At 39.4% G+C, this 12,019-nt stretch overlaps 1 protein-coding gene across 9 annotated transcripts in view; it reads left to right on the forward strand.

Annotated features, from left to right (window-relative positions):
• plekha6 (pleckstrin homology domain containing, family A member 6) overlaps positions 1–12,019 on the forward strand; it is an 80,231-nt gene that overhangs the window by 41,063 nt on the left and 27,149 nt on the right. For 8 of the 9 annotated variants that reach the window (XM_053652500.1, XM_053652502.1, XM_053652496.1 and 5 more), the window contains exon 6: positions 9,263–9,363. In XM_053652500.1, the coding sequence (XP_053508475.1) occupies positions 9,263–9,363 (101 nt within the window). Of the gene's footprint in view, positions 1–8,728; positions 9,144–9,262; positions 9,364–12,019 lie in introns of those variants that run through there. The other variant, XM_053652504.1, reaches the window with a different exon arrangement.

Genomic DNA, 12,019 nt, shown 5'->3' on the forward strand with positions numbered 1-12,019 from the left:
CCTGTTAAAATGGCAGGTTTTTGTGATGTAAAAAATTTAAATGAAACCTCAGTGTGAAATAAAAAAACAATGTTACACAAAAAAAAAATACAATAACCTGTTACATACGTGTGCACACCCTTTTATAATTTGGGGTGTGGCTGTTTTCAGAATGAACCAGTCACATTCAAACACGTGTTTAAATGTAATTATCATACAGCTGTCATCAATGAAATTATTCTGATTAACCTCAAATAAAGATCAGCTGTTTCTCTAGCATTTTCTAAACGTCTTTTTGGTTTCGTCCAAGTGCTGAAGTCATGGTCCGCAAAGACCTTACAAAGCATGTATGGTATCTCACTTCTTGAAATGTATCGATCAGCAAAGGGGTATAAAAGAATTAACATTCTTAACAAAACATTAGATATGCCATGGAACACCGTAAAGGCCATCATCAACAAACAGAGAAAACAGAGCAAAACAGACCACAGTGACATCACCAAGAACAGGACGTCCCTCTAAAATTTATTAAAGGACAAGACAAAGTCTTAACAGGGAGGCTGTCAAGAGACCTACAGCACAACGTTCTGTACTGACACCTCTGAACAGTTAAAATGTCCACAGCAATTTATTCATGGTGGTGTGTGTGTGTGTGTGTGTGTGCGATCACAATTAACTTTACTCACCCCTGTCCTTAAAATTAATAAAATCCATAATAGCCAAGCAAAAAGGTAAACACGTTTTAAACTTTTATAACTCTATGTCCAGTGCTTGGTACAGAAGGCCTAAGCGGCTATGCATTATTATTTTTCTCTCTTTCTTGTTTTATCTTGACTTAACTTATCTTGACTTAACTTTCTCGTGATCTCGACATATCAAGAGTTGTTTTCTTGTGATCATGACTTAATTTTTCTGTGTACTCGACATAACAATATGTTATTTTTATTGTTCTGGAGGCAGCAAAAGCAGCATCATTGATGAACAGATTCATTTTTACTTTGATCAGAGACTCACTCGAGCTGAAATTCAATTCAATTTTATTTGTGTAGCGCTTTTTACAATGGACATTGTCTCAAAGCAGCTTTACAGAAATATATAAACACAGGATACAGATTTTAATTGTGTGCATTAATCCCTATTGAGCAAGCCGGTAGTGATGGTGGCGAGATATAACTCCCTAAGATGATATGAGGAAGAAACCTTGAGAGGAACCAGACTCAGAAGGGAACCCATCCTCATCTGGGTAACAACGGATAGTGTGAAAGTAAAAGAAAGTTCATTATGGTTTTATGTGAAGTCTGTTTGTTGAACTAGTCCACTGTTCACCAAAGGAGACCTGAGTGCAGAACTTCATGTGGTGATTGCAGTCCCAAGGCCATCGCAGCAACCGTAGTCCCAGCAACCACAGTGAGAATGTCCATGTGGAATTGAGGTCCAAACTATTTCATGGTACTTCAAGCGGTACCATCCTAAGCAAATAGCCAATATCTCTGTGTCTGTGATTGACAACTTCCACATTAGTGTCCGGCATCCCTCTCTCTTAATGCGGAGATAAAGTCCAACTCTACAGCAGGCAATTATTACATTAATGATGCCGATTGTGAAGACGCATGCAACACCAATCCCATTCACAAGGCGTGAGATTTTCTCGAAGAAAAAAAATATATATATATTTTGAGATCACAATATAATAAACATAAAATAACAATGATGGCCGCTTAGGGCTTCCATTGCTTGGCTATTTTAGATTTTGTTAGAATTTTGGAGCGGGAGTTTTTAATATAATCCTGATATTACTATGTTTAACAAGGCCAAGCCATTTTTACTTGTTAAATCCTAAAGTCGCCTGGCTTTTGGCCAAAACAGAATTAGGTTCTACCAGTGAATTTTGTTCAGAGTGTGAGTTTTGTGTCAAAGCATGTAGTATGTTATGGTCTGAAAAACCCCCCAGAGTTTTTCAAAAATAAAATATTTTTGCTTTTGTTTTTACTGCTATCTGGCATTCCAGTGATTGATGGCAACATTAAAGGACAAATATTGATTACTCTCTGCATGTGACAGCAGTCTCTCATATTCTTCACATGTCTGGGCTATGTGGTAGGGTGGCTAGACGGAAGCCCTTTCTCACAAAAAACATCCAAGCTCAAATAAATCACCTCAAACCATGTGGCAAAATGTGTTATGGTCTGATAATAATTCCACAACACCATTTTTTTTTTCTTCTTCACAAAAACCTGCCATTTTAACAGGGTTGTATAGACTTTTTAGATCCATTGTATGTTCTACTATAGCTCTACATATATGATAAAAACAAAGTCATTTTTCACCAGAGTCATGTGGGTTGAAGGTGAGACACAAGTGTTGGTAAAACACATCCAACACATAAACATGATGGTACATACAGAAGTAAATGTGTGCTGTGATTATAAGTCTATAGAAAAGTGAGGCTGAAATATTAGTTGCGTCCAGGTTGATATTGTGATGTCTAAATTACTGAGACGTGTCGTTTGTGGTTACGTGGGGTTATTGTGGAGAAGTTCACCACAGTGTTGTAATGCTGATCTTATTTAATGCCCCCTAGTGGCCTGGATGCTGGGCTCAATGCGTTTCTTATCTACAATACAGCTCAATTGCTGTTTCTTTTGCTTCCCCATGCTGTACATAGCAGCTCAGCCTACACATTTAAATCTGTCTTGGTGATTCATATTATACTCTTTTCAGTGAAATATTTTAAAGCAGGAGCTAATGGTGCACTTGGTGAATGAGTGGGCCTGAAGAGGAAGTGTGGGCTGAAAAGCTGGCATGCAGGTTGGGGTGCTGTGGGATCAGCTGGAGGCTTGTCAGTGTGAGCGAGGCTTTCCCAAATCTCATTCTCTTTCTCTCAGTCAACTACAATCCTCAGCAGTGTAACACTCACCGCCTCTGACTCTTTCCTGCTCATTCTTTTCAATGAATAAATTGCTGTGGACTTTTTAACTGTTCAGAGGTGTCAGTACAGAACGTTTCGGGGTGTATGAGAGGATTCTGTAATTTGAATGTCAGCCTCCTGGTGCTGAAGAGGAAAATCCTGTTTCATTTCAAACAAAATGCAGTTTTTAAAAGCAAGAGACAAAAAGGTATATTAGCAGTGGTTAAGGTGGATTAGTCTTAGGGACAATAACTATGTAGTGTTTGTGTGTGTGTGTGTGAGAATATTGTTAATGATAATGAACAATACTCAGATGCTTGATTGGTATTAAGGGGCCCTATGTGTGTCAAGAAAACATTCCCCACACAATTACACCACCACAAGGCAGGTTGGGTCCTTTGATTAATCTGACCCTACTGTCACAGAAGATATTACATTTCATCAGACCAGTCAACTTTTTTCTAATCTTCCAGTAAGGTAATGAGAGGTGTCCATTTACCCCCTCAGGACTGAGAGCAGATCAGACTGCAACTTTTTGCTCCAGTCACTCCAGTCTGGCTCTCTGATCAATTGTTCCTCCATATTCAATAAAAGTGAAACTGCTCACAGTTTTTATAACTAGTAATCCGTTTGTAAACACTGAACCAAAAGAACCTTTTGTCCATAATAGACCTACCCTCTTTATTAATCACTACTGATGTGGTAATGGCGGTATCAGGACGCCAAAGCTTCCAAAATCCTTCTTCTTGTTCATCTGACCTCACACTTTCTTCTCTCTCTCAACCTCTGAGCTTGCTAAACCCGCTCTAACGTGTGGGAATACCTGTGTTTCTCCACCCACTACTGACTGTTTGAACTCATACACTGCCGTTCCCCAAGGGAAAGAATCCCACACATTTGATGCTGGATTTTTACATACTGTATATTGAAAAGCTGTTTTTTTTCCCTGCCTGATGCACAGATACAGGGGATCTCCATGGTACATTATGTATATACCTGCACTGCTGATAATTCAGTTGAACCAAACTGCAGGCAACTTTTGCTGGGCAAAGTAGTGAGATGTAAGCTAATATAAATGTAATTGTAGAACAGGAATGATCCTGAGACATGTGTACTGCTGCAAGTGCAAGTACATTACTGCTGCTGATACTAATACTTATTACAAACAATTATAGTACTATCCCTATAATAATCAGTCAGACTACAGTAGAGATGACAAGTTATTTTTTAAATTTCATATAACAGGAATCATCAATAACATGTCTAAATGAAAAAAAAAACCTTTGTGTTTAGATAAAGCTCAAACTAGTGACATCATGATAAATACAGCCTGACAAACAAAACACAAATCTAATTGCAAAGCTAATCATACCAACCTTGACATGCAGTACTAAGTATTAGCAACATTAACTAAAAACTGAGGGTCAGTTAAAAAGAATCTAAACTGTACTAAAGAGAAATGAACTGTAAACACAGCTCTCTAGCCTGCCTCAACAACCGCATAAAGCCCATAAAGAGCATTTTCCAGTGGAAATTAACTCCTTGATGTAATTGGTCCTTGCATCCAAATGCTTCCCAGTGTAATGGGATTTTTGCCAAAGTTTTGATGTACGTTCCGAATGCATGTACTGTCCGTAAAGTTGCTCCTTGCAAGAGGGTGGCTCCTTCAATGTATGACTTGTAGCTCAAAGTGGCATCTAGAAGGCCATGAGGCATTATGGGTCTGGATGATGGAGGTATGGTGGACTACAGGCTGGTTTTCTGAATACTCTGTACCCTGCTCTAGGTCATTGGTTCTCAAAGTGCAGTCTGAGGACCTCCCATGGTCCATAAATCAAATCTAGCAGGTCTGCAGTCTGTTTTTTGTTGTTGTTGTTTGTTGTTTATGGTGGTGGAAATTACGACCCACCATTATCAAATACATTATATTTATTATTGAGCTTTATAGCCTGTTTGCCTGGTCATTTGAATTGGTTTAATCCTAACCTCAATTACTCAAATCTGGACCTCAGGGTGAACCACTAGAGGGTGTGTCTCGACACTCCAGCATGCGCCATTCCAGTGGCCAGGACCCATCTACTTGATAGATCCATTCTCCACACTGCTGTGAAGATTTGGAATAGTCTGCCTCCTGATGTTGTTGGGTGCACATATTTTGGCAATTTACAGGCTTTTAAAACTCCAGCGCATTGTTACTTGGTACAATAGCATGTTTGACTGAGCTGCTGTGAACCATTTGATTTGCCTCCCGTGGCTTCTTTTTGTGAGTATGTTGGCCTACAGCCCATCTATATTGTTGGATGGTGTGGCAATTGTTTACTTATGCATATATATATATATATATATATATATATATATATATATATATATATATATATATATATACCCAAAAAACAAAACAAAACTACAAAACCAGCCTATAAATAATGTCAGTGTGTTCTATCAGAGAAAGTTCAGAATAAAAAGCTGTATGGATATAATACATTTTATTGCATGTTATTGTATGTTATTATACACATTCGAATAATGGTTCTAATATTTGACTAGTAGGATTGTGTTCATTAATATGTACTGTAGAAGTGTATGGAATTTAATTTACAGTTACAGTACTGGCTGCAAAGGGTTTGAGCGCTGGCTGATCACCAGACAAAAGTCACAAGATGCACTTGTTTATGTGAGGGTTTGGTCTGTGTGTTTGATCTGACTGAATGAAGATGTGTTTATATTCCACACTCTTCACTTCAGAATGATTGACACCCCACTGGCAGGACCCAAAGGATAGTATAATTAAAATTTAACACAAACAGCTAGAGGAAATTTGGTATTTTTCCTAAATAGACATGTGGCAAAAATGTTGGCACTCCTAACCATAACCCATGGGGTCACCTGACCGTGTAGGATAAGCAGTACTGAAAATGGATTGATGGAATATTCATGAAGGATTCACCTGTGTAATATGGTTAACAAACATTGTAGCATTCCAACCTTCCTGTTAGCACTTTCGCATTTTCATCACACAGCAGTTTAATGCAAGGTTATAAAATAGACATAGGCCACTAATGGCTTCACTGAAGGTCCTCCGCGCCCTCATTCCGTGTTTTTTTATTTTATTTTTATGATTCAGCTAAGCAGATTTTATAATTATGTGTGGGAGTCCAGCGAGGCCAGTGTAAATGGCATGATTCAAACCTGTTGACTTTGCCTGAGTCTCTCTGGCTAATTATTCTGTTCTGCACCCCCTTTCCTCTCTCCTGTGGTGATAAGAACCGGATCACTGATTCTGTTTGTTATCTTTTAGAGTTAAAATAACTTAGTAATTACATGCAGTGTCTGCTCTAATGGACGCTGAAATTTTTAGTGGAAATTAGCTGGACTTCACAGTAAGAGATTTGTTTTGCTCATATCCTTTGGTTCATTTTGCGCAATCTCGTCAATTGATTTGTGCCTTAAGCCAGTTATATAATTATATAAATGAATTAGAGAAGCCTACTGAATGGAGGCGGAAACTCACTCCAGGAGGCTGAAGTTTCTTTTCTTCTGTAAGTAGAGCGACTTCTTGGGACGCCACTGGTCATTTGTGCTTTACTCAAACAACAGTCAGTTAAACACAGAGGCTGGCTACTGTCCATGCCATCTCCTTCAATGTGCTTTAATTTCCTGGATATGTCCCAGTGTTGCCTTATCGTCCCGATTCCATCTCCCCCGGCTGTGCTGTGGAAAAGAGGGAAGGGGAATGTGTGACGGAGCAGTTTAATGCCTCGCTTGTCATTCCAGCAAGGGGGAGTTAGTGAAAAATGGGTGAAAAATGGCTCTGGTCATCACAGAAGAAATCAAAGTTGTCTGCCGGCTACAATGGGGAACAGAGAGAGAGAAAGAGAGGCAGTTTTGTTAATTTGCGAAAAAAATTATTCTGATAGATGAAGAGTGTAGATTGCTGGTCACCACTGTAGAGATCAGAGCCGCATGCCAGCTATGGAGGAGGAGAGAGGAAAGGATAAGAGACGGAAAACTATTTCTGTGTACTCGACATTACATGTTATTTTTATTGTTCTGGAGGCAGCAAAAGCAGCATCATTGATGAACAAATTCATTTTTACTTTGATCAGAGACTCACTCGAGCTGAAATAGCTCTGTGTCTGTCAATGATTGACAACATCTACATTAGTGTCCGGCACCTGAGAAGGGGACATCCCTCTCTCTTAATGCAGAGATAAAGTCCATCTCTACAGCAGGGAATTATTACATTGATGATGCCGATTGTGAAGACGCCAATGTGCATACAACACCAATCCCATTCACAAGGCGTGAGATTTTCTCAAAGTAAAATCGAGAAAATTGTGTTGAGATCACAATATAATAAACATTAAATAACAATGATGGCCGCTTAGGGCTTCCATTGCTTGGCTAGTTTAGATTTTGTCAGAATTTTGGAGCCGTGAGTTTTTAATATAATCCTGATATTACTACGTTTAACAAGGCCAAGCCATTTTTGCTTGGTAAATCCTAAACTCGCCTGGCTTTTGGCCAAAACAGAATTAGGTTATAGATTAATTGGGAATTTTAGTCAGAGTGTGAGTTTTGTGTCAAAGCATGTAGTATGTTATGGTCTGAAAAAACAAACCCCGAGTTTTTCTAAAAGAAAATATTTTTGCTTTTGTTTTTACTGCTATCTGACATTCCAGTGATTGATGGCATGTTGACACGCTATTTCACAAGCATGTATGCGTGTGTGTATAAATAACAGGTGTGTGGACTGCGCGTGAATGTGAATGAGTGTGTAAAGGTGTAAGATCTATGTGTCTGAAAGAGCCCTGGAGTCTCCATGGGTGTGGGGGTTTTTTTTTCTCCTTTTTTTTTTCCTGACAGGTTGCTCTTATCAACTGGCCTAATCTGCTGATTTTCTTAAAGAGCAGGCTTTCATGCCTGAGGTTTTCTTTTGTGTTTGTAGGTGTCGTTTTTCATTCCCGTAATTTGTTTGGTTTTTGTTGTAGGTGAGTTTTATGATTTGTGCAGGAGTTCAACAATATACATTTAAATTAGTTTAGTGGTTTAACAGGTTGGTAGTCTGACAGTTTCTATGTCCGTATGTTCTGTGTGTGTGTGTGTGTGTGTGTGTGTGTGTGTGTGTGTCAGAGTGTGAGCAGTTTCTTAAAACATTATCTTCCAAATTAAAGTATTATATTGCGTATTATATTATGTAATAAATGTTTGAATGTCAAAATTGTTTAAATATTTGAAAAATTAGTTTTTTATCATTTGATTCCTTCCTCCTCCTTTATTACTTATGTATTTTTTTTTCTGTTTTGGAATCATTTGACGTCACGTCACCAATCACCTTTACTCATGCAAGAAAGGTTGTGCTACATACAGTAAAGAAATAAAGTAGTTTTCTGAGAGTTGCTTTAAAGGCTTTTAGACTTTCTAATGCATACTAGCATAGAAAAGTTTTTTTTTTTTAAATGTATTACACTGAAATAAATGATATACTGTACATGTACATGAGTTCCTGGATTGTGTGTGTGTGTGTGTATGCTGGGTGTTTTTGTTTACTCTCACCTGTGCGTGACCGAGCTCTTCCTTTGTATCTGTGACTGGTGCAGATACAGTACACTTGAATGGATGCCAGAATTCCTGTAATACTGAGTCCTGAATACCTGATATCTCTGTCTCGCTCTCTCTCTCTCCCTCTCAAACAGCACCCCCCCCCCACCCGTCCTCTCTCTCTTTCTCTCTAACACCCACACATGCACTCTCTCTCTCTCTCTCTCTCTCTCTCTCTCCCTCGCATGCTCTCTCAGAAGGGCATCCATTTCTCTGACAGCAGCAGCAATAGCACTCGGCAAGAGATGACGAACATACGAGAGCACCGAATCTGAATCCTCCTGCCTGCCTCGCTCGCTCACTCACTCGCTCACTCGCTCGCTCCCACGTTTAAAAATTAACACGGCACTGCATTATTTAGATAACCCAAGTGCTTTACTCGGTCATTCCTTTCCTCTCTCCCTGCCTCCCAGCTCTTTCTTGCTCTCTCCTCGCTGTCACTTCATGCCGTTTCCCTTTGAAAGCGTGCACCTTGTCAACGCTAGACTGCCAGACTAAAATGGATATCTATATTGAGATTCGCCTGCAGTTGCTCTGGAGTTTACTTTTCCATTCTCGCTACGCTATACTGCTGCAGCAGCTCAGAGGAACTCCTAGCGGAAAGTGACTGTGACTCAGACGTGGTTTGCGTATTAACAGCGCCCCTTGTTTTGCTGTGGGTTGGATTGTATTTTTGGATTAAAAAAAAAAAAACACACAAAAAAAACTTGTGCATTACGAGGAGTTTTTCGCAGCCCTAATCTCATTTTTGTTGTTGTTTTTCATGCCATCCAGACGAGAAAGAAGAAATTGTCTTGGGAAGCCTTCCTCTCCTCAGCTTTAAGATCGGACCAATCCAGGCTTCAGACAACATCAGCCGCAAGTTCGCCTTTAAGGTGAGTGAATGCTGGGGCTCCAGTGCGGTCAAAGGTTTGAGGATATGTGGATATGTTTTCATATCTTGGTAGAGACCAAATGTCCCCACACGGATAGGAATAACTGATAGTTTTAACCTCACTCAGCTGCTCCCCACAAGGGAAACTGCTTCTTCTTCTTCTAACAAATACTGCAAAGTAATAATAATAATAATAATAATAATGAACTGAACAAGCCTAAAAGTTTCCTTTTGGTTACTGAGATTAAGGTAGGATTAGATTTATGTGTAGCATAGCATTTATTAGCTGCATTAATAATGATGCCAGTGGAAGGTCCTCATGTAGATAGTAAGACAAATGTGTGTGTATCAGTGACAGAGAGAGAGAGATGTGATGAGGGTGCAATATTTTTGCTTTCATAGTGATCTGAGGCAGGTAGTGATTTCTGTATCTATAATAATATCTATACACATTATTATAATTATTATTATTATTATTATTATTATTATAAACCACAGTATTATACTATGCACTGCTGCACTTTATGTACAAGACATTTTAAAACTGGGTAGACTATATTTTTTTTAAAAACAAGCGTATCAGGTTAAAATATTATTTTTACATTACTTACACTAAGGTCAAACTTCTTACCAAGTCTGTTTAAAAAAAATGCTATTCATTTAGTACTTGCATAGTGCACTGTATTATGTAATTGAACATCATAATATTTGAAAGCACACAGCTAAATAGACTGCTGTATGGAAAACCATGATATGGGTCTGTTTGATTACCATACATTTCAATTTTCCACTCTTATCCAAGTCCTTCGGCTTGTTTTTGATTCGTCTGTCATCCATCTATAGCAGAACAGGTTTGGCAGGTGTACAGTGAGGAGTGAGTTGTTGTGCTGCCACATGTAATAGTTTAGAGTTTCCTAGCTGAGATCCGGAGTAACACTTCACAATGGAAGTGTTTTTCACTACCCTCGTATTGAAACTAATAGAAGGCTTGTTAACTGGGTTGTGTCAGGTGTTTTGGAGTGAAAGCACTGCGATGTAGTGGTCAGGATTAGGAAAGGAGTTCTTGTTTCTGCGTTAATACGTACACCGTGTTGTGGTGATACAGATGACGTTTGACGACGAGTAAACAGAGTTTATTCGGATTAATAATGTCAGCCACTGGCTTCAGTAAAGGAGCATCATTGGTATATCCACAGGCAAATATCATTGTGGAACGTGTCATACGAGACTCCGGGTGTGTTCCATGAGTTGCCTCGGCGTGTGAAGAATGCGAAACTGTGTTTTTTTTTTTGTTTTTTTCACACCGGGTCCTGTTTTTGGTTTTGCCCTCCAGCTGTGTAGGTCTCCTCAGGGGAGGGTGGAGCTTCTTCACAACATGTCCGCGCAGGTTCACAGCGACTTCCGACAAAACCGTCTCTCTCTCTCTCTTTTTTTTTTTTTTTTTTTACGAGGTCTCTCAGTTTTAACTGACCCCCAGGCCCTACAGGCAGGAACTCTACATTGGTGACCTTTGACTTGGGCTTTTAAAGTATCTGAGGGGTGGGGTGGAGAAGGGCTTTGCTTCAATAAAACCCATTTCAGGATATTTACTGCCTCCATGAAAGCAGCCCTAAATCTGATTTATGGCACCTGAAATTGCAGAAGGTATAAAGGTGATTGTTCATCTGAAAAACATTTCCACGTATAATATGCCGGGTAACAGGTGGAGTTGCGTGTGTTAAAAATAAGCACTGATTCATCGTCATTACTTTGCTCATCCCTGCGAGAGCGATTTCTATTTATGAGGAGTGCTAACGAATTGTGATGCGTCCAGAGATGATGATGTCATGCCCCCTACAACCAGCATTTTTTCAACTAGTCTATGCACGAGGTTAATAATTAAATAAGAATTGACGAGACGCTATGCGCTGGCAATGTGTGTGTTTGGGTTTAAACCATGCACTGAGAGCCAGAGGTGATTTCACCCAGGCATAATCGAAGACGCTTTGACTGCCGCCGCTTCCTTTCCAGCATCACCTCCAGCATCTTATGCTCCTTACTCTGGTTGCACAAATTCAAATGTATCGTTGTCCGTTCTGTCTAATCCTGGTTGATCACCAGAACTGAAGACGGGCCTTGAGGCTGGTGAGGATTTACTTCCTTGTTTTTGAATAGGTGGGATATCTTGTTTCTGATAGTAATATTCCAGTGTCATGTAGCTCATAAGGCTTCATGTTGGCTTTGTCACAGTTTCATGCAGTATTCTGATCCTTTAGGTTTGGTCTACATGCTGAATATTTTGTTACAAAGCCAAAAACATTATACTGTACATTACACTATACACATTCCCACACATATGCTTTACCGCTGTATCTACATGCTGACTGTACATTGTCTTTCTTCATCTCTTTTAATCGTTATGCTCCCTTTCATTATCTCTCTTTTTCTTCATAAGTCGACTCTTAAGTATCACACACACACACACACACACACACACACACACGGAGCGTCATCCTTCACCCGAGAATAGCACTGTTTGAATATTGATGAAGAGGGGTTGCATAACCACTGGGAGGTTGCTCCCTCTCCCTGTCTCCCTCTGCAGGCCTTACAGAGCAGGAAGAAGCCAAATATATATATATATATAAAAAAACAGGAACTCCAACATAATCATACGA

The sequence above is a fragment of the Ictalurus furcatus genome, chromosome 21 (genome assembly GCF_023375685.1).
Source record: "Ictalurus furcatus strain D&B chromosome 21, Billie_1.0, whole genome shotgun sequence".
NCBI classification, from domain to species: Eukaryota; Metazoa; Chordata; class Actinopteri; order Siluriformes; family Ictaluridae; genus Ictalurus; species Ictalurus furcatus.